The following is a 22,671-nucleotide window of genomic DNA, read 5'->3' as shown; positions in this document are numbered from 1 at the left end:
ATTCTTCATCATACTGACGAGAGGGGCATTTTTGCAATGTCTTTGGTATGTATTACCAAATATGCGATCCTCATGTCTTAGTCTTCCTGGTATTAGGATTACAGGTGATTAATACAATGCCTACATTTATGTGTGTGTGCCAGTACTAGAGCTTGAACTCATGCTGCCTCATAATCTCACTTGACTTTTTCACTCACTGCTAATGCTCTATTACTTGAACCAAATTTCCATTTCCAGCTTTTTTTGGGGGGGGGGGAGAAGGTGAGAAGTTAATTGAAGATAAGGGCCTCACAGACTTCTTCAGATCTCATCCTCCTGATAAGATTACAGGCATGAGCTACCAGTGCCATGAATCATGCCTGATTGTTGTTGTTGTTTTTGCTAGACTCAGGTCTTGAACTCAGGGCCTGAGCACTGTCCTTAGACACTTTTTGCTCAAGGCTAGTGCTCTGCTACTTAAGCCACAGTGCCATTTCCAACTTTTTCTGTGTATGCGGTACCAAGGAATCGAACCCAGGGCTTCTAGGTGAACACTCTACTACTAGGCTATGACCCTGGCCCCTCATGCCTGATTTTCTTTTGACTTGTGTGTGTGTGTGTGTGTGTGTGTGTGTGTGTGTGTGTGTGTGTGTGTGTGTGTGTGTGTGTGTGTAGAAGGTAAAGTACTGGGGTTTGAACTCAGGACCTTGTGTTCACTAAGCAGATACTCTGCTACTTGAATCAAGTCCCTGAAAATCTTTTGAATCATTTTAAATTTGATTGTTTTCTGGTTAGTAAGATTAAATATATCTATGTATACATACATTATTACTTTTTAATTCACATACAGAGATGTTTAATTGTGATAACTCCATAGATGGATACAGTGTACTAAGAACAAATTCACATCTCTATTGTTGCATCAATGCCACAGTGTTTCATCACCTATCCCCTTTGCAAGCTTCCTGAATAGCTTGGATTATAGATCTGAGCAATGAGTGTCTGGCTGGGGAGTTTTTCCTTTGATTCTTTGGGAATAACATAAATGATCATTAAACAGACACACACACACACACACACACACACACACACACCAATGAACATGAACAGCTATTTTTCCTTCTTGTATTTATTACTTTCGTGTCATTGTGATAAAATACTTGACAATAACTTAAAAGGAGGATTTATTTGGGTTCATGGTGGGTTGGCCCATATACTTGGGGCAGAACATCATTGTGGTAGAAATATATAATGGAGGACAAAATTTCATCTCATGGAAGTGAGAAGAGACAGGAAGATACCAGAACAATCTATATCACCAAAGACTTAATGTCAGTGAATCCATCATATTATGAATCCATCTAGGGATTAATCTAGCCAGTAATCAGAGCACTCGTGATCTAACCATATCTGGAAATGCCACAATATAGTCATGTTCCTCTAATCTCCTAAATGTTTATTGATCAAGTTGGCAGTCAACCTGTTAGAAGAGTCCTTTACAGTCTAACTTTGGGACTAACATGAAAAGTACAGAGCCTTGTCACTAAAGAAGCAGACTCTTCTTGAAAAAGGAAACAGGAAAAAGTTGGGAGAATTGGTGATGCTCGATGGCACATGTCTATAATCTCAGCACTCGGGAGGCTGAGGCAGGCGGATCATGAGTTCTGAGCCATCTAGGGCAATAGAGTGAGACCCTGTTTTTAAAGGAAAATAAAACCAACTCCACAATTTGTGATGCTTCCTAAAACTATCAAGTTGGATTCAACATTTGCCACCTCTGTTCCCATAAGTGGTGTCTATACTTAATGAGCATTGTCTCTGTAAGCGTCATGGAGAAAAGAAGAAACACATAATCCTCTTACAAAAAGAGAAGGAGTATTTGAAAGCAGTAATACAACAAGCTTTGTGTGTGCTGGTACTTGGACTGGTACTCAGGGCCTCATACTCTGTATTGGCATTTTCACTCGACGCAGGTGCACTAGCTCTTGAGCTACATCTCCATATCAGCTTTTTGCTAGTTAACTGGAGATAAGAGTCTCCTAGACTTATCTGCCCAGGACTGGCTTCAAACCCATGATCCTGAGATCTCAATTTTCTGAGTAGCTAGGATTATAGGTGTGAGCCACTTTTATGGGGCTAGAAACATTTTCTTTGAAAGTCTCAAAATTATCTTAATACATAATGATGTCTCCCAGCTGACTTTGAACTCCTGACCCTTGAACTTTCTGACTTGGCTTTTTGCTTTTTCACATTATTACATTGTCCTTGTCACTATACAGATCTACATAGTTCATTGCTTCTAAAGGTTGCACTGTATTCCATGATCAAAATTGACCACATTTTGCTATACCTTGAATCTATGCTATGAAAAACAATACCTCCCAGGCGGTCTGTGGCAGGAGTGGACAGAGTGTCTTGGAGGAGGAGCCAGCGCCTCTGGAGCAAGAACAACAAAACCTTAAATTTGGTTGTTTTAAAGTAGAATTTGGATATTGAGATATTTTTAAGTTGTGAAAACTAGTTTCTTCTGGCAATGTTAGAGGTTTGTTCCAACATGAAGATTCATGCAGTGATTATATTTACCATGATAAGCCAAGTTCTAGTTTACAAAGTGTTGGACCAGAAGGAAAAACTCTTTTCCCAGAAGTTTTCCAAACAAGTCAACTACGAGCGATTCAGCGTCTCTGGGGATTACATTTTCACTGACTGCAAGGCCTCTGAGGTAAGGCAATTCACAGCTGAGTTCTTGGAGAAGGTTTTTGAACCATCTGGATGGCAGGATGTCTGCACGGTAATGTGTTGGAGGTGCTGGCTGGGGTCCCATGTGGGCTTCTCAGCCTTGAAGGCAGTGGGGAGGCTTGCTGAGCCCCCATCTGAAGGGAGGCCAGTGGCCTCTGAAGGCATTGTGGGTAATGGTTGATTCTGGAGTGTTTGATCAGACTTAGCACTTTCAGGTGAGCATGTCAGGATTTTCTACCCGAACATTTGGAGGAGTTAGGATGAGTAAGAGGAGGGTAAGCATGATTGTTTTGTCAGATGTATTGAAATTGGACTGAGATTGCAATCTGACATTCTTCAGGACTGAGTTCTTTCAGTACTTATTGTTGACTAATCTGCTGCCTCAGTGTGAGGAAAGTTACAGGAAATTCTTACATCTGAGAGGCAGCTTGTCAATCTGTAATTCTGGTTCTAAACAATAAAACTCTGCCCCAATGGAAAGGTTAAAATTGTAAATCGAAGTTAGATTGAAGATAGTTATCAGGTCTGTAGCTCATGCTTATAATCCTTGGCTACTCAAGATGCTTGAGGATTGGGGTTAAAAGCCAGCCAGTCAGAAAAGTCCATGAGATTCTGTCTTCAAGACAACTAGGAAAAAAAAGGGTTCAAGTGGTGGAGCACAAGCTGGGTGAGCCAATTGAGAGTTCCTGAGTACAAATCAAATACTGTTACACACACACACACACACACACACACACACTCACACACACTCCCTGTATTTGAGATCAAACAGCTGAATGAAAAGCTAAACCGTATTGAGGATCCTCTGATAATATGTTTATCAGAAGATATGTTTATACGAAAGCAAAGGGTCCCCATGGCTGATTAGATGACCCATGCACTCTTCTCTACATAATGACTGAGCTACTGCCATCGCTTCTTGGGGACAAGCTTTGCCAGGCGCCTTGCAAGGAAGAAAAGGAAACTCAGTTCCATAGTAAATTGCTGTCTGCTATAAATGCCTGTTTGTTACAGTTTCTCCTAGTCATTATGTTTTACGTGGCACACTGTCCAGTATTGACTACACTGAGTTGGAACTCTGACAGACAACATTGTGTTATGAAAGAGGCGATAGAGACGCTTTCATAGACTGCACAGGGACAGACATTAAAATCATCTAACATGAAATGTGTTCATCATGGTGCAGTAGGAGAAATCTGTTTTTTCATCACAGTAAGAGTGGAGAACAATAAGAAAAGGACATGCTCAAGAAACCAATTATTTCAGCCTACTTCTTCAATGTCAACCTAATTAGTTAATTATTTCTTTGGCTGATTAGAACTGGGTAGATCATTGCACATATACAAGGATCCAGGGACAGTCTTCAAAGCCATCTTTCAGGCAGCCACTCTAATTTATGACGTCATACGTATGTACTGCATCTCGTGCATCCTGTTAAGAAGCTGGGAATCAACACTTGATGAATTGGCAACAAGACTGATTTCAGGAAAGTCTTTCAGTCAGTCAAGAGTCTGCCTCAACTGTTGGACTACTTACACTTATCCATAACCCAAGTAAAGGCCCAACCAAACAGCTTGGGGCTCCTAGAGCCTTCTTTCTCCAACCTTCTGCTTCCTTGAAGTGTATCCTTCTTTTACTTTAATAAATTCTTATGTTCTTTTACTACTATCCCTTTCTGTCTTGTTCAATTTTTTTTTTGCCAGTCCTGGGCTTGAGCTCAGGGCCTGAGCACTGTCCTTGGACTTTCTCAAGGCTAGAGCTCTACCACTTGAGCCTCAGCACCACTTCTGGCTTTTTTCTATGTATGTGGTACCAAGGAACTGAACCCGGGTCTTCATGCATGCTAGGCAAGCACTTTAACCACAAGGCCAAACTCCCAACCTTGTTCAATTTTTTTAATGTAGCTCATGAAAGAATGTGGACACACCTCATGGAGGTGTGGGGAGACAACTTGTCTCCAAAGACTCCTACCAGTAACAGGATTGCACTGGAAACTGGCATGCTGCAATGGGAAACTACAGGCATCTCAGTATGAATACCAACAGAATAGTTCACAAGGAACTGACAGCGTGCGGTCGAGATATATTCCAGGGGTCACTGAGAGTGGTGGGATTCATCACTGCAAGAATTAATAATAATACTGGGTCCTCATTGTAAACTTCTTAAATGAGCATTATGACATTCCCAAAATATCCGTGGTAAATAATAGGGTGCATAATTATGGAAGGCTATAGTGGTTTGGGTGAAACCTACAATTTTCTGACTTACAAGAAAATGCCTAAGATAAACGGAAGCACTGAAACTTCACACAAGATGCAGCTGAGAGAGTGGATGTAGAAGAGCAGATTCAACATGTGACTGGAAAATTAGAGCTCCAGGCAAGAGCTGGGGAAGTTGAGGAAGTGTGACATTATAAAGGACCCCCGTGCTGCTGCCACAAAGAAAAGGTTGGATGGGGTGGACATCACACAGTTGCAAACAGATTTATGCCCTGGGGATGTTATGTCCTGGGGGGTGTGTATTGCAATTGTGGGGAAGCAATTTTAAGTGGGCTGGGAAAGGAAATTCAGGCACTTCCTCTTCTGGCCACAGTGATGTGAACAGATAGAAGCTGGGATGTGGTAACTCCTGCAGTGTTAGTCACTCAGGAGGCTGAGATTTGATCAAATAAGGTTCAAAGCCAGACTGGGTCAAAAAAATCTATGAGACTCTTCAATTAACTGCAAAAGGCTAGAAGTAGAAGTATGGCTCAAGTGGTAAAGCACCAGCTATAATTGGGAGACCTGAAGTTCAAGCCCCTGTACTAGCACAAGCAATAAATGCAGAAATAAACACAGAACATTGGATCCTGCGTATATTTCTCTGTAATTACTGCTGCTCATGTAAGTTTGGTTTATGTCTATATTTGATATTTCATACATTCCATTGGACTTAAGTGAAATGTAGATTCATTTCTATCTCTAGATATTGCACATAAAACATCACTTTATAGGAAAGGTTGTAGAAATGCGTGAAACATAAAATAATTGGAGATTTCTTACCTAGGTGATTCCACTTTCTTCAGTGTATATCCCTCTTATATTACAGCCCTGACAATAACTTCCTAGAGAAAATAATTTAGTGTAGCACTTCAGAGAGGGAGAAAGGCAAGGAATGCAAGATTTGCTCAATACAATGCAATGGTGCCACTTGTGGGGTTCTTCGTAGGTTGACCGAGCTAGGAGTCGGTTTAATAATAGCGCAGGAGCTACTCTCCACCTTCGGGCTGATAGAGAGCAGCCCCAAACTTCAGTGGGGCTGAGCTTTCAAAGGTAAACAGCACAAGCAGGCGGTCGTCACCATATGACATCACCCTTAGTCAATAGCCACAAGGATGAAATCACACAAAGGTGGCAGAGCAGGTAAAGCATTTTTTTTCCCAAAAACAAAAACAAGTTGTCATCTAAGCCTACATAAAATGAGTTGAGCCATTAGTGCCTAGCTACATGTGACTTTTTACATTTGAGCTGGGCATTGGTGACTCATGCTTGTAATCTTAGCTACTCAGTACTATATACATAAAAAAGCCAGAAGTGGTATTGTGGCTCAAGTGGTAGAGCTCTAGCCTTGAGAAAACCTAAGATCAGTGCTCAGGCCCTGAGTTCAAGCCCCAGGACTGGCAAAAAAGGGCTGGATGCATGGCTCAGCAAGTGCAGTGCCCTGAATTCAAACCACAGTTTCCTATATATTTAAAACTGTTACATACAGACAGAAGCTGAGACAGGAGGACTACAAGTTCCACCTTGGCTACAGAGCAATCCCTGCTTCAAATAAAAATAAAAAACAAATGTGCATTTTTTCAGGTTGTAGGATATTTGAATGTACATCTACTTAATATCTCTACTTCTTACCCCTCTCAGCAATAAGAATTCCCAAGGACAGAAATTCTTGTTTTTAACAACCCTTGGTATTTTTCAGCTCTTGGTGCTTCTACAACACTCTGAATGTTAGTTGTTTGTTCATCTATGTCTGTGGGGGAGGTACTAGAGCTTAGAGACTGGCCCTCACTAGGAAGGGACAGGATTTGAACCATGCCTCCAGTCCTTCTGCTTACTTTAGGGACTAGAGTCCTCACTCATGTTTTGCCTGGGCTGGCTTCAAATTGCAGTCCTTCTAACTCTGACTTGTGAGTAGCTTGCATTAAGGAAATTTACTACAATAAATGGTCCTTCATATTTTCATGTGTATTTATCTGATTTTTGTAACTGAGCTTATCTCTATCTAATTGAGATTTCTGTGACTTGTCCATTTGTCTGTTTCTCTATCAAGCTTCTAGTTTTTCTTATTGATTTGCAGAAGTTCTTTGTATCCCAGGGACAGTTATCAGTGTTGTGTTCTTTGCTTGCAACTATCTGATAATATCTGTTCTTGTGTTCTGTTCTTTTTGAGGGGCAGTTCTGAGTGGCTGGTACTGGGACTGATCTCATGGGTGGAGGAGCTGAGATTTTCAAATCTTAGTCTTCTGATAAGCTAGGATAACAGATGCAAGCCTACCTGTTGCGTTCTTTAAAAATCTTTTTGAATTAAGGCTTTACACTTGCTAAGTAGTCTACAGCTGATCCCCTATCTATCTATCTATCTATCTATCTATCTATCTATCTATCTATCTATCTATCTATCTAATCTATACTATGGAATATACCAACATTCTAGAGGATACTAGACAAGCTATCTGCCACTTTCTCTACTCCCAGCTCCAAATTCAGCTTTATTGAGGTATAACTGTCATATAATAAAGTATAAATGTAGAGTATACAGTTAAATACGTGCAAGTGTACATGTGTGTGTTTATAGTTTTGTATGTTTTTTTTTTATAGTTTTAGAGTTTGTGGGAGGGTTTTTGTTTGTTGAATGTGGTTTGTGGAGTTTGAGATCACATCTAAGGTCTTAGGAATGTTAGGCAATTTGCCAATGAGCTATTAATTCCTAATAATATATTTTGTTTGTGTTTTTAGTTATTTTGTTTATGAGCTATTCCTTTTGTGTCTACAGTATATTTACCTGTTGTGCTAGGGATTGAACTTAGGGCCTTGTGCTTGCCAAACAAGTATTTTGCCACTGAAGTGATTCTTTCAGTCCTCGGGGTTTGTTTGTTTGTTTATTTATTTATTTGCTTGCTGTTTTTGTGCCAGTTCTGGCACTTGAACTTAAGCCTGGGCATTGTCCCTGAGCTTTTTTGCTCAAGGATGACACTCTACCATTTGAGCCAAAGCTTCACTTCTGCTGTTTTGGTGATTAAATGGAGATAATCACATAGACTCTCCTATGTGGGTTAGCTTTGGGCTACAATTTTTTTTTAAGTATGTTTCTTTCTTTTTTTTTCTTTTGCCAGTCCTGGGCCTTCAGCTCAGGGCCTGAGCACTGTCCTTGGACTTTCTCAAGACTAGAGCTCTACCAAATGAGCCTCAGCACCACTTCCAGCTTTTTTCTATGTATGTGGTACCAAGGAATCAAACCCAGGTCTTCATGCATGCTAGGCAAGCACTATACCAGTAGGCCAAACTTCTGGCCCTTCAATTAGTTTTTTTTTTCTTAAAGAGATTAGAGTTTATTTCTATAAAAATATTCAAGTTTTGAAAAGATTATGTGTTAAGAAGACTTTTTTTACTGAATTGATTTTATACCCAATCACATGTTCCAAAGTCCTATTTTCAATTCTCTTTTCAAATTTCAGTGTTCTAATTGTTCATTTTTATTTTTTTTCTTTATTTGTTTTTTGCTAGTCTGGAGCTTGAACTCAGGGCCTGGGCACTGTTCTTGAGATTTCTCAGGGCTAACACTTGGCCACCTGAGCCACAGCACCACTTCCAGCTTTTTCTGTGTATGTGGTACTGAGGAATCAAACCCAGGGCTTTGTGCATGCTAGGCAAGCACTGTACCACTAGGCCAAACTCCCAGCTCCTATTTGTTCATTTTTATACCAATTCCAAATTATATTTATTACTATGCATTTATAAGAAGTCTTAAAAATCAGATAGGGGTCTTGTTCAATTTTGTTTTAGGTATTTAAACTTGTTTGAGTTATTTTAGTTTTATTTCGATATTTCTGTACACATTTAGAACTACCTTGTTAGTTTCTAAAGGAACAAAGCAATAAGCCCTATTGATATGTCACTGGGTCTGCTGGATCTACTCACCACTGAAGAGCACTGGCATCTTAGCTGCATTGTCTTCTGAGCCATGAGCACAGTATATTTTTCCATTCATTCAGGTCTCCAGTTTGTCTCAGCAATGTGTTGTAGCTTCATTAAAATTCCTGCATATCATTTGTCAAATACTTCAAGATTTCATGTTTAAATTTGATGGTTATGCCTCTATGATTCATTCGTTTCCATCTCCATTGCTAGTATAAGGAAGGAAAACTGGGCTGGGGGAATAGCTCAGCGGTGGTGTTTGCCTAGCACATATGTACAAGACACTCAGTTTTAACTTTCGTTCTGCCAAGAATAAACAATTGCGTGATCTTTTATTCTTCACCCTCGTTAAATTTACTTGTTAGGTTCATTTTGTTTTTTGTGCCAGTACTGGAGCTTGAACTCAAGGACTTGTGCTCTTACTTTGCTGTTCTTCCTCAAGATTAGGTCAACCGTCTTCTTTCAGCCTTTTGCTGGTTAATTGGAGATGTATATCACAGGAACTTTCCTGCCTGAGCTGTCAATCCTCTGATCTCAACCTTTTGAGTAGCTAGGATTATTGGCATGAGCCACTAGCACACAACCTCATTTATTAGTCGTAATAGCTTCTTAAAATATGCAACCCATCCGATTGTCTACTGGGATAATTATGCTGTATACAACTATAAGTCTGTTCATTTCTTCCTTTCTAGTGTGTATGCTTTTGATTTCATTTCTTGCTTTATTACACTGGCTAGTCCCTCCAACATACTATTTGACTGAAAGTGTTTAAAGTAGATGGTCATGTAGTATTTCCAATCTTGGGAAAAGAGGTAAACCTTTTATGATTAAGTCTGGAAGTTAGAGGTGTGGCTCAATTGGTAAGGTGCTACTCTTGAACCAAAAAGCCCAGAAGAAGCTCTAGTACCAGCACAAAAACCAACAAAAAAATGAAAATGTGAGTTTATCTAGGTTGCAGGGCAGAAGATGAATCATTTTCATTCTGTTCAAATTAGTTTCTGATTTCCTCTTTGACTTCTTCTTTGGCCCATATGTTGTTTGGAAGTATGCTATTTTCCAAATATTTCAAGATTTTTTTGGAAACTTGTCTGTTATGAATTTTTAATTTATTTTCCATAGGATCAGATAATATAATTTGTATGGTTTAAATATGTTAAAATTTGTTGAAGCACTTTATCATGGTGAACATTCCAAACCTGGAAGGTTTGGCTGCTAAATTGGTATTGTTTTTGTAAAAATGCTTAACCTGCTTGACCACTTGTGAAAGGTTACACCACCTGCGTGTGGTTTCATCCTGTGGTTGTTGGCTGTGGGCATCATAAGGTGATGTCATAAGGAGACCACCACCTGCGTGTGGTGTTTACCAAAAGCTCAGCCCCAAGGAAGGTCGGGCTGCTCTCTATCAGCCCAAAGGTGGAGAGTAGCTGCTGCCCTGCAGTTAAGATGACTTCTAGCTTGTTTCACTGAGTGCTGGTGACTGTGTTGCTGGGGGATTCAGGGCCCCCCAAATGGCTGGGATATTAGAACATCAGACTCTCTGTCTATAGTCCAGTTGTCTAGGAACTGAAGACCGTTCTGCCTCAGTCCTTTAAGTGCAGGGACTACAGGCATGTCCCATCACGCCCAAATCCTTTTGTTAATCAACAAATTCCCTTGTAATAGAATTCCAGTTTAACAGAATTCAGTACTCAGTTTCCTTGGTTAGTCCACCATTATACTACTATCTTCAGGATTGACTTGTTACTAATTAGAAGTCTGCTGTCATTTGTATCCTTATTAACTTGTGTATACTGATTTCCTCCCTTCTAGTTGTTTTAAAGGTATTTTTTTTACCTCCCTCCTACACTGGTATTGGGGCTTAAACTCAGCCTGGGCACTATCTTTTTTCCTTAGCTTTTTCACTTGAGCCAACCTATACTTGCTGCCCTTGGCTGATTCATTGGAGATACGAGTCTCAGATTTGTCTGCATAATCTGGCTTTGAACCCAGTCCTCAAATCTCAGCTTCCCGAGTAGCTAGAATTCTAAACACAAGCTACAGGTGTTGGGTTAAAGATATTCTCTTTATCACTGACTGGCTTGAAGCAATGACAATGTTTATTAACATTTTTTTCAACCTGTGGATTTATCCTTTTCATTAAACTTGAAAAATACTAGCCATTTAAATTTTTTTTCTTTAAACTTAAGCTTACATGTAGTCACTTGAACTTGTTCCAAAGCACATGAAAATTTTTGTCACTTGGAAATAAACCAACGTAACAAAAATTATTTTTCTAATGTTTTGTTTTTATTTTTTGATTGATTGTTGTTCTGGTTCTGGGGCTTGAACTCAGGGCCTGGATGCTGTCCTGGAGCTTTTTTGCTCAAGTGCTCTTACCACGTGAGCTATGGTTCTACTTCTCATTTGGGTAGTTAATTGGAGGTCATAGTCTCACAGATTTTCTGCCCTTGCTGGCTTTGAACTGAAGCTTCAGATCTCAGGGGAGAGGGAGAGAGGGGAACCGCTATTCTACAAGTTTAATGACTGTTTCCCTCTTACACTGCAAAGAAAAATAGTGTATTTTTCATCTGCATGTGCTTTATTTTTCTACATCTCATGTCTCTAATAAGTGCAATCTTTCTTTTAGCTCCTTGAACATCTGATGTACAAGATAATAGTAGTTTTTGGTGTTCTTGTCTGCTCTGTATATTCACTGAGTGGCTTGGCAGTAATTTTCATCTGATTGACTTTGAATTGTTTGTTCTGTTTCCTTTTTTGCATGTCTGGTAATTTGTTTTAATTTACTTTTTATTTTGGTACTAGAGCTTGAGCCCAAGGCTTCCATGGTCTTTCTAGCCCTCCATCACTTGAGCCCCATCTCCACTTCTGGCTTTCTCCTGGTTACTTGGAGATAGCCCTCAATTATAATAATAGTATTATAAATATAATGATTATAATTTTTAAATGACCCATTAAGGGTTTTTATGGTTTACAGCATTAACAGTATAACAGCGGCAACATGTTTTGAAGGCATCATTAAATGGATAAAGAATGTTGATAAGTCATCTTGGCCCTTTTTAAATAGTCACTGCTCTGGGAGGTCCCTTGTTAGTGCATGCCTATGCCAGCGACTAGTTTAAAATCTTTGCAGCTTAAAGGTTCACTGTGAGTTGTTTGGGGATATTCTCTTATGTAGCCGGGCATCTCGAAGCTGTTGTGTTCCTCTAGGGAACAGCCAGCATCGCTGACGAGCGCCCCCGCCTGGCCGCAGTCCGAAAGGTACATCGCTGCGTGTCAACCACCAGGGGGCGCGAGCAGCTCAGCGTTGGGAAGGAGGGCGGAGCGCCAGCGGGGAGGAGCGCGCAGGGCTCCGCACCCCATCCTGAGGTCTGTGCCAACGTCTCCATCCAAAGGAGACACACAGCCAGGCCGGCTGCCCTTCCCCACGCTGCGCCCCGCGGTCAAAGCGACGAGTGACCCCGGGCAGGTTATTTTGTGCGAGGCCGAAACCCCGGAGGGGAAGATGCGCTGGGGTCTTCCTGTTTGCTGATGTGGAGGCAGAGGTTGAGTCATTTGCCCAGCGTGACAAGTTTGCGCAAACTCCCTGGCATCCCCTTTGCAGGATAGGGTTTGACTGACTCCAGGCCAGGCAAACCAAGAGCCTTCTGCTCCTTTCAATCAAGTGTCGCTGCTTTGTTTTCCGAGTGTGGGCATGCAGCTCGGAGCTGCCTGCTGTGGAGCTGGGGGTCTCCCTTGGATTTGACCCCCGGAGCTGGGATGACTCGCGCAAGCCTCTTCAGTTTCTAGATCCACGGATCCCCTCCGCCTCAGAACATCACACCGACTAGGGGCCCCACCACCCATCCGCTCTGTCACCCAGTGCCACCCTGACAGGTCACCTCGGGGAGGTTTGTTCCCCACGGGAGCGTGAATTCCAGTCCTCCGTGGCCCCACGTTGAGTCAATGGAGGGCGCGCGCGCGCATGCGCGGGCCCGGGGGGGGGGGCGGGCATGTACCTGAGGACTGTCGAATGGGGGGGTTTCATGATGTGACACGACCAGGCCAGTTCGTTCCGTGTCCCCTGAGTCTGCACCCAGCTGGAACTGCCACCCCCCCCCCCGGAAGACCAGAACGGGGAGTGTGGGCAAAGTGAGGAGGCGCAGGGCAGGGAGCACAGCTTTCCCAGGGTGAGAATAAGGCCTACATAGAAAGTGAGGGTGTGAGAGATGCCAAGACGTGCGTTAGAGCAGGGGGAAGGCGAGCCATGAATGGGAGCCTTGTGTGTGTGGCCCTGTGGGCGCTGACTCACGCTGGAGATGAAGAAGGGGCTTGTGTGCACGTTGTCACCCACCCCCCACCGCGAATCCCTCTGGGTCAGGGGCTTCCTGAGGACACACACAGCCCCCCAAGGCCTCGCTGGGGGGCTGGGGGCCGGGGGAGAAGGCCAAGGATAGGTCTGCACAGCAGGTGTGCCCCCCCCCCCCCGTGCCCCAGCCCCGCAGGCACCGCCCCACGCCACCCCCGCCCTGGCTGTCAAACCTGTTCAGAGACTTGACAACACCATGTTGGTGGCAACAAGGGTGGCAGGCGGGCGGAGGCCTGGAGCGTGGGGCAGCCCCGGGTGAACAAGATCAAAGCCAGGCTTTGTGGAAAAGCAGGTGAGGGAGGGAGGAGATGAGGAGCAGTGGGGGGGGGCTGGCAGTGGGGCATTGCTGGTCTCTCTGCCAGAGCAGGGAGGAGCATTTGTGCAGGGCAGAGGGAGCCAGACCGACTGGTCTGGGTTCCACTATGATCTAGGTTTGTAATTGTGGGCAAGTTACTGAGGGCTTTTTTTTTTTTTTTTTGCCAGTCCTGGGCTTGAGCTCAGGGCCTGAGCACTGTCCTTGGACTTTCTCAAGGCTAGAGCTTTACCACTTGAGCCTCAGCACCATTTCTGGCTTTTATTTTCTATGTATGTGGTACCGAGGAATCGAACCTGGGTCTTTGTGCATGCTAGGCAAGCACTCTACCACTAGGCCAAACTCCCAGCCCCTACTGAGAGCTTTAATGAAAGGAAAACTAGAGTTGATTTTTTTTTTTCTTTTCGTCAGTCGTGGGATTTGAACTCTGGGGCCCTGGGCATTGTCTGAGTTTTTCAGCTCAAGGCTACCACTCTACCCCTTGAGCCACAGTGCCACCTCCTAGAGTTGAATTTCTAAGCTTCCTTCCAGCTCTAGCATTTACGGCAAATTATCTCTGCTTTTCTCCTCATGAAACCTTAGTTACTGCAGGGCCCTGCTACAAGCTGAAGGTCTCCAAAGAACCCCCGCTTCCTTGGGGGAAATGACTAGTCATACACTAGTACTGGAAACTCCCCAAATAGATGACTGGTTTGTTTTTGGTGCTGGAATTGAACCCAAGGCTTCTCCTGCTCAGTGTATGTTCTCTCACTGAGTTACACCCACTGCCCTTTGAAGTGTTTTGAAACTCTAGGATGGCCTTGCCAGCCAAGAGGCTCAGTGCTTATATCCCAGATGGGACTCTGAATCTCAGCCCTGCTCTGCTGTAGGACCTTAGGCAATTGCTGTGTCTTAGCAGGCCTTAGTCATCACCTTATCTGTCCATGGATGACAGGATCTGTCAGGAGGATAATTTTCCTCTTTTAGAAGCTGGGTAGATTCAAGGAAGTAACACATACAAAAAGATTTGCCCCAGAGCTTAGCACCATATAAACACTCTGAGAATGTGTCCTCCCTCCTTTACAGGACTTAGTTGTTACTGAAGGGGGAAGGAAGAAGCTTCCTTAGATCCACAAGGGAGAAGAGAAAGGGAGTAGAGTGGCGGAGAGAGAAGATGCGTGGCAAATAATCCTCAAAGTCTTGGCCAACCATCACATAGGGTGTTCAGGATGGATGCTCCTTCAGCGTTCTCCCTAGTGGGGCAAGGGGGCAAACAGAAACTTCACCTATAATCCTAATACCTGGGAGACTCAAAGATGGCGAGTTTGAGGTGGCTTGGATTATATAGTGAGACTCTGTCTTATACATACATGCACATATACATACATATATATATAGCTTCACTTTTGAGTATGAGCTATGTGCATGGGAGATGTAACTTGGGTTGTTAAATTTCATGTTTCTTCAGTCAAAGCAGCTCCTGTATGGGCTGTCAGCATTCCTGCACTTAGCAAAATGTATTCATTGCTTAAGCAGATCTGGGCATGCTGGTGTGTACCGAATTGAGGCTTTGCCAGAGGCACCCCCAGCCCCAGAGTATGATTCTTATAAGGTTAAGTAGGTAACTCCCAGGGATAGGCCTGGCTTGTTTTCCAGTTACAGCAGCATAGACAGTATCCCGTGAAACTGGACCCCCACCACCCCAAGTCTAAGAGCAACAGAGCCAATGGATGCTTTCACATCCCTCAAGAAAACGTCACCTGCAAGAGTGACTCATGTGATTCTTTCAAAGCCTCATTTTCACTTCTCATTTGCTCACAGATTTAGAGGGTATGAAGAAGGGCAATGAGTAGAAATATATTTTGGCACCAGATCCTTTTTCACCCTGCCTTTCACATGTTCCTAGGTCTTCCAAGTTAGGAAAGAGACATGGGCAGAGGGTGGAGGTCTGTAAGTTTCTTCTCACCCAGCCCCAGGCCCTGCAGAAACCACACAGTGGTGCCTGGCAGTCTCCTTCAGAAGGGCCTCAGCTCTGGGGACTTGTTCCCTTGATATCCTCAAATCTCAGCAAGTTAACTGAAACCCAAAACAAACAGGGAGGGACTGCCAAAGCCCAGGAAAATGACTGATTACTGGAATAAATACATTGCCTTTTTTTTTAGCTTTTTCCTGTCCCTAAAGAATTCTGCCACTTTCCGGGCCACCCAGTGCTTTTGCCCAGAACACCTTCAATGACTTCATGGTGTTCTGTTGGTTGGTTGGTTGGAGTCAGGGTCTTGCCCTCGGCTGGCCATGAATATTCCAGCCTCAGCCTCTACAGTGCTCTCTCAAATGACAGTATGTTTTTTTTAGGGGTCTAATGTTTTACCAACTAAATTGAGAATACCCTGAAGGCAGGGAACAGGTTTAAGCTTGTCTCTCTTAATAGCTACCTTTGCATCTGGCTCTCCACAGAGCCTACAGAAACACTGTAGTTTGAGGAGAGTGACTAACAAAGAAAGACCTTGGTTTTGGTTTCATTTATCTGACCAGATAAAAGTCTGATAAATCCCTCTTGGGGACAGGCTCGAGCAGCGTGAGTCCAGCAGGGTTTTCTAAGCTTGCTCCATTTTGTAAGTCATTCCACATTGCACTCACAAACTGACATGTTGAGTTGAAACCCGTTTGTACAACTTGGAGATAAAAAAATGGGGGGCCGGGAGTTTGGCCTAGTGGTTAAAGTGCTTGCCTAGCATGCACGAAGACCCGGGTTCGATTCCTTGGTACCACATACATAGAAAAAAGCCGGAAGTGGTGCTGAGGCTCAAGTGGTAGAGCTCTAGCCTTGAGAAAGTCCAAGGACAGTGCTGAGGCCCTGAGCTCAAGCCCAGGACTGGCAAAAAATAAAAATAAAAATAAATGAAAAACATATTAAAAAGAATCCATGTATTTAATTAGTGCTCATCTTGGCCTGCAGAATCAGTGGCCAGGGACTCATCACTGCCCCAGGAGACTGTCTTGGGAAACAGGTAGTGAAAGAGGAATGTCTTTTTGGTAAATAAAATGTCACTGGGCAGATTTGGACTAGGTTCCTGCGTTGTGCTCCTAAAGATCAGACAAAAACACCAGCTAACTTCAACTTTCCCAGCAAGCCAGTTTCTATGGCTGCTTTAATGTTTCTCAAATAAAATGCGGGTTAGCCAGTCAGTCATTTTCTATCTTCTCCCTACCCACACCTATCAAGGAAAGTAACATCAAAATAACCAAACCAGTTTTTGTTCTTTCTGCTCTTTTCTGTTCATGAAGCCAATTAACTTTTCCTAGCCTCTGAGAACTTATTTTTGGAGTGACCTGTTGGTTCTAGAATTCCAGGGAAAGCTTAATTTTGTAAGAGGCAATTAAAAAATGTTTTTGCTGAGCCTGTTACGGAACAAAACACTGGACACCCAATCTTCACCCTGTCTCTCTGGGCTCTGTACGCGTGCTATTGGATCGGAGCCATTCCCTGCTGTAGTTACTTTTTAATCACTTTGGGCTCCAGGAAAAACAGGATTTGCTAATAATACTGTCCATCAGACAGGCAATGCCATCTTATCATCTTCGAGACAACCACAAGCTAGAGAGCACTCCTCAGGCTGAGCTAATGGTTAACAGTCATCCAGGAAATACCTGTGACTTGGGACCCCGCAGGCCTTCCTTACTGCCTGTCCCGTCTCCAGTCTCCAGTGTCCGTGCCCCTGAAGGGGCAGAATGTATATTTAAGTGTTGCCTTCTCTTGCCTGCCTTCTGGACTCTGGACCTATGTGTGTGTGCATTACATTCCACTCCTGTGATGGAAAGACATCTAAAATGAACATGTTTACTGAGCTGTTCTAAATGTCAGTGGGTGGAGAGGGGGTAGGGGGAGGTATGTTCAGAAGTGCCTGAACTACCAGTAGAAAGGCTGGGTAGCAGCTGGAAGGACTACTGGTCCTCCAGCTAAGAGACCTTTTTGTTTTGTCCTTTTGTTTGTAAACTTTGGAGAGGCAAGTTGCAGAACAAAGCCCGTGTAGTGGCTGGTGAAGCACTATTGATCAGAACATGCCCTCACTCCAGCTGGTCAGCTGGGCCCTACAGCCAATCCCAGGAATCCTTATTTTTAGCAGGCACTGAAGAACAATAAAATTTGAGGGCCAATAAGTTTCCTATATTTTCTGTCCCAACTAGTTTAAATAGTCAAAAATGACTCTTAGGGGTCAATGCTCATTGCATACCTCTGAGGCATCATCTGAGAACACATTTCCTCTATCCTTTTTGCAATGCTGGGGCTTGAACTTGATCTGTATATGCGAGGTAAGAGCTGGCAACTGAGTGGCCCTCCCAGAGTCACACATCCAATTCTACAGATAGCATTGCAAGACATTTGGAAGCTCTGATCAAGATTATGCATCAGAAGCACTCAATCTCTCTCTCTCTGTCTCTCTCTCTCTCTCACACACACACACATACCACACACACACACACTGACAAGGCACCATTGAAGCTGTCATGGGAAACCGGATACTGCTAGTGTTTGTTGAAGTGATCATTAACGGGCTTACCATGCTAAAAACCTAAGATATGTAAACATCGAGGCTATTGGGAAGTCTTTTGTACATCAAAGGCTTTTCAAGTACGTTTTATACCTTTTCTAAAAATTTTCAAAAAGTCCAGTGCCCCTAGATGTTTTTTAAAATTATAGACTGGATTACTATGTCAGCTTTTCAAATGTGTGGTTCTAAGGAAAACTCATGTCCTAATCCCTTATGGGGTCTACCTGGGGTAAGTCTGTTATTTAACTTGGTCTTTCATAGACACGATCAGATGTTCCCTCAATACCAAGAACATATGTTCAATCGTGCCACATCTTCACTTTGTTCAAACAAAATTATTTTCCCCAGAGAGTAGGATTTAGATCATTTTAATGTAGTTTGATATAAAAATGAAGACTTCAGCATGGTACATTTGGCTTTACAAATGTTAATGACTAGTTAATGCTTGTGTTACACGTTGTACATCGTTATCTGTTGACCAGCAATAGCATTTTTTCAACATTGGTTAATACCAAAACTGAATCATGGAACTTTTACTCTCTCACACACAATCTACTGCAAACTTAAATAGTAACCTATTTTAATATCTAACTGAATTATTGGATCCATTGTAGGATTGTGCTTATTTATCTCAGAAGATAGGCAACTAGCAAAAATACACATTTCTTTTGCATATTCCCACCCCCCATATTACACTGTAAAAGAAATACATTATTCAGTGCAGTTCCTAAGAAATAAACTCCCTTATAGTATCTCTTTATATATCTATCCCCAAACAAAGGAAGAGCATAATGCAACTTTTAAGATTACCAGTTAAAGCAAGAGAGGTAATAATATTCTGGCAATGGATCCTCCCTTCCTGATTGGAAGGTTCAGCTGTTTTATCAACACTTTCAGTTGGCTCTGTAATGGGAAGAAAATTCAATGCGTGATTACCTTGGATAGCTTAAGATACACCCCTGCACCATTCTACTCGACACTCTGATGCATCGGTAGCATTTTTATATTATAGGTACTTACTTTACAATCCAACTGTGGGGTTATCAGTACACTACTGAGATTTATACACTGATTTCCACCATTCGCCTTTCCCTATCAGCTCATACAGGATTAAGAGGAGCAAAATTAGGTAATAGGAGGTCAGTATACTGCTGGAGAGTGCTGGTCGGGAGAATGTATGTGAAGGCACCAAGTCCTCTTCCTCCTGATGCATGGAAAATCATGGAGCCACCATGTCTGAGTTGGGTTGTGGAGAATCCTGTTTGAAAGAGGGGCTACACAGTCTGGATGTTTCTCTCTATGCAAACATAAGGAAGGAAATGGTACAAGTTTCTAGCTCGTAAACTAAAGCCAGCTTTGAACAGGCTCATTTACTCAGCAGCATTTAAAAGCTTTCTGAATCAGCCCTGGAAAATTTTAAAAAATGATAATATTTAGAATGGAAATTTTCTCGTTATAATTTGGATTCCACAAAGATCTCAAGAGCTGGTGGTCCTTGTCTAGCGTTCTTGCATGGAAACAGCTAGAGCTGAACTGGTGGCCCTTTGACATGGGGTTGGAGTACTTTGGCTTGCCTATCATTTCAGGCTGCCAGAATGACCTGCTTCACACATTCATTTTTTTGTGACCCTGGGATGAGTCTAGTTGTGCCTTCTTCATTTGGAATTTCTCTACTCCCTATGGAAGGGACTCTGCCTGGAGTGACTGGTTCCAGACACATCCATTTGCTTTGGTGGGTAATCTTAACGTGCAGTCCTACTTGTCCTTCATGGTATACTGCCAACTCCAAAGACATAATCACACAAATAGTTATGTGTTTAAGTGTGCATGGTGAACATGTAAAGGGATATGTATCTACATAAATATATGTATACTTCCATTTAGGTAAAAGTTAATTTGGTCTCACAGATAAAGACAAGTGCTGGCAGTTTGGAGAATAGTAATAATTTGGTAAAACCTGTATAATCGACTTATAATATTACAAAGAGCGAATTTTCTTTAAGTTATTGCTTTTTGATTACAGAATAAAGATTTCATTCTGTTGCAAAATACTTTTTATACTAATCATTTACTATTCAAGTAAAAGCAATCAGAAGTTCCTTATACAACAGTAGATGTTTGAAAGATGTTTTTGAATGAAGATGTGATTTCATTCTATTCAAGAATTTATGCAGGAAACTAGGGGTGACTTAATTTTTCAAAAGTACAAGAAAATCAGCACCCCAACTATTTAGTGCTCAGGAGGGTTTCTCAGGCTCTATAAAACTCAGCTTTAAAGAGCTCACACCCATCTTTAGAAGCATTCCTATTTTACTTATGCAGCTTTGTTTCAGAACACAAAGCTTGTAGTAAAAACAGTAAAGGAGGATTAAAAGCAGTGTTAGTTTTTAACATTCAGAATTCACAGAGGATCTCATTTTCTGCAATTAAGTGATCTTTTTTTTTTGCTGCAGAATCACATTCATATGGCAGTCTTATTTCAGGCACTTTTAAAACAAGTTCATCTGGAATAAAATCACTTCTGCATAATTCAAAGTGAGTGCTGAGTAATTCCAGTCTCAAAATAGACAACAGATCACCACCTGGTTTTCAATTAGCTTTCTCTCTCTCATCAGATGATGACTGCTGGGCTTGAGATGTCTCTGACGTGCCCTTCTAGCTTAGTACAAAGACATGAGCCATTAAAATCCAAACTACTCTGTTTCTACGTTAAAAAAAAATACAAAAATGTCAAATACACTAAACACAGATGGTTTTCACTACTATCAAAATAAATAACACAATCTGACTCCATGGTCTAACTCTGAGCTCTTGGACAAAATCTGATGGAATGTCAGAGGTCGGAGACTCCCAGGGGACTAGCTGCTAGGAGGCAAAAGTATCTCAACATCCTTGCCATTAGCCACCATGGAGCTGGAAGAGCAGCTGCTGGCAAGGTCTTCTGTGGTGGTGGCAGAGGATGCCTGGGAATGGGATTTGGTCACTGGAGTGGTAGTGGATGGAGAAGGGGTGAGGCCAGGTTTTTTGGGGGGGATAGGTGGAGGGTTCCCTCTCTCAGCTCTGGGGATGGTTGGAGACTTGATTCCTGGAGACAGGGGGCTGAGAGGGCTGGATACTTTCCCTGGAGTAGGTGAATGGCTGGTGTCACCTCTCGAATTGGCTGTGTTGGCCAGATTTCGATAGTCTGTGCCGAAGGGAGAACTGTTGGGAGAAACAGGCTTGATCGGCCCTTGCTGGCTAGTGAATCTGGACAGCACCTGTGTAACTGTGTTTCGGGCCAGCTGCTTGGCGGCAGAGTTGTCTAAAAGGGTTGGGGACAAATCCCTGGATGGAGGGCTCTGTAAGCCACTGGCCTGTTGGTCCTGATCTGCCTGGGACTGAAATTTGTGGCGAGCTGCATGGAAGCGCTGGTTGATCCCTACTTGGTAGGATGACTGGTAGCCGGGGCTGCTGGCCGACGAGCCCAGCAAGCGCTTTGTAAGTACTGGTGAAGAGCAAGGAGAGGACGTGAGAGAGGAGGAGGCAGTGCTGCTGGGAGACAGGGAGCTTCCGCTGGAGGGAAGGTGGCTGGGTGTGGGCACTGGAGACTCCATTCCCACAGGACACCCACCATTCTCTTGGGACAGTGTCGCTGCTTTCTCTCGTGGAGGCACTTGGTTTTCTGCACTGTTCCCTGCAGTCAACTCCCTGGCAGATTGAATTTCTGGATCACAATGGCCATTGGTTTTTGCATATGAGTAGGTGGATGTGGTGGGGCCAGGAAGACCAGCGCTAGCCACCTTGGCTCCAGGGCTCCCATGGGTTCTTTCTGTGGGAACACTCTCCGTTTGGCAGAATACCGACACTAGCGTGGGGGACTCAGTTGCTGTGCTTCTGGACGTGGCCACTCGTTTCTTGGGTTGCTCATCAGCGCTACTGTGCTGCTGGGAAGCCTCGAGGTTCTTCACTATCTTCTTCAGACTTTCCATCTCTTCTTTCAGAGTTTTAGTTCGGTTCTCTTCTCGGTTCAGCTTTGCTCTCAGTTGTTCCCTTTCGATATCAAACTCGGACAACTGCTTCTCCACCTGGGCCTCTGTCTGCAAGCCTCGCTTCCGCTCAGCGGCCAACTCTTCCTCTAGTTTGCTTACGCGGCTTTTCTCCTTCTCCAATTTCAGGCTCAACTCTCCGGCTTTTTGCCCTTCCTCTGCAGCCTTGCTCGTGGCTTTCTTGCACTCAAGCACCAGCATGGAGGACAGCTGCTTATGGCGTGAGCGCTCCTCTTCTAGCTGACTAGAGAGCTTCTTTTGCTCTTTTTCAAATTTTTTCACTTGAGACTTTTCAAATTCCAACTAGAAAAACAAACAAACAAAACCCCCAAACCCACCACACATCTTGATTAGAGCATGAAAACAAAGATATGCTGAAAATTCTGATCAAGAGGAGTGTCCTGCTACATGTTCTCCTGTACAGGGGACTGCTATGTATGCTGGGACCCTTAGGTGAGCACTCCTGAAGTAGCAAAAACTACATACACTATGATTTAATCTTTCTGTAAGGACTGAGGAGGCACTCCGAGTTCTTACTGTCTCAGGATTGTTAAGCAGAATATGATTC

At 43.1% G+C, this 22,671-nt stretch overlaps 2 protein-coding genes and 1 pseudogene across 4 annotated transcripts in view; 2 read left to right on the top strand and 1 right to left on the bottom strand.

Annotated features, from left to right (window-relative positions):
* Nucleotides 1–22,671, top strand: part of St7l (suppression of tumorigenicity 7 like) — a 131,741-nt gene that overhangs the window by 97,944 nt on the left and 11,126 nt on the right. The gene's annotated exons all lie outside the window — the stretch shown is intronic.
* LOC150061524 (SHC SH2 domain-binding protein 1-like) lies at nt 1,500–12,718 on the top strand (annotated as a pseudogene).
* Nucleotides 18,431–22,671, bottom strand: part of Cttnbp2nl (CTTNBP2 N-terminal like) — a 43,668-nt gene continuing 39,427 nt past the window's right edge. For all 3 annotated transcript variants that reach the window (XM_090334433.1, XM_090334431.1, XM_090334434.1), the window contains exon 6: nt 18,431–22,406. In XM_090334433.1, the coding sequence (XP_090190559.1) occupies nt 20,937–22,406 (1,470 nt within the window). In that variant the 3' untranslated portion in view covers nt 18,431–20,936. The remainder of the gene's footprint in view (nt 22,407–22,671) is intronic.

Source organism: Megascapheus bottae, chromosome 6 (assembly GCF_031878675.1).
Source record: "Megascapheus bottae isolate mThoBot1 chromosome 6, mThoBot2.hap1, whole genome shotgun sequence".
NCBI classification, from domain to species: Eukaryota; Metazoa; Chordata; class Mammalia; order Rodentia; family Geomyidae; genus Megascapheus; species Megascapheus bottae.
This window is presented reverse-complemented; position numbering and strand designations above follow the sequence as displayed.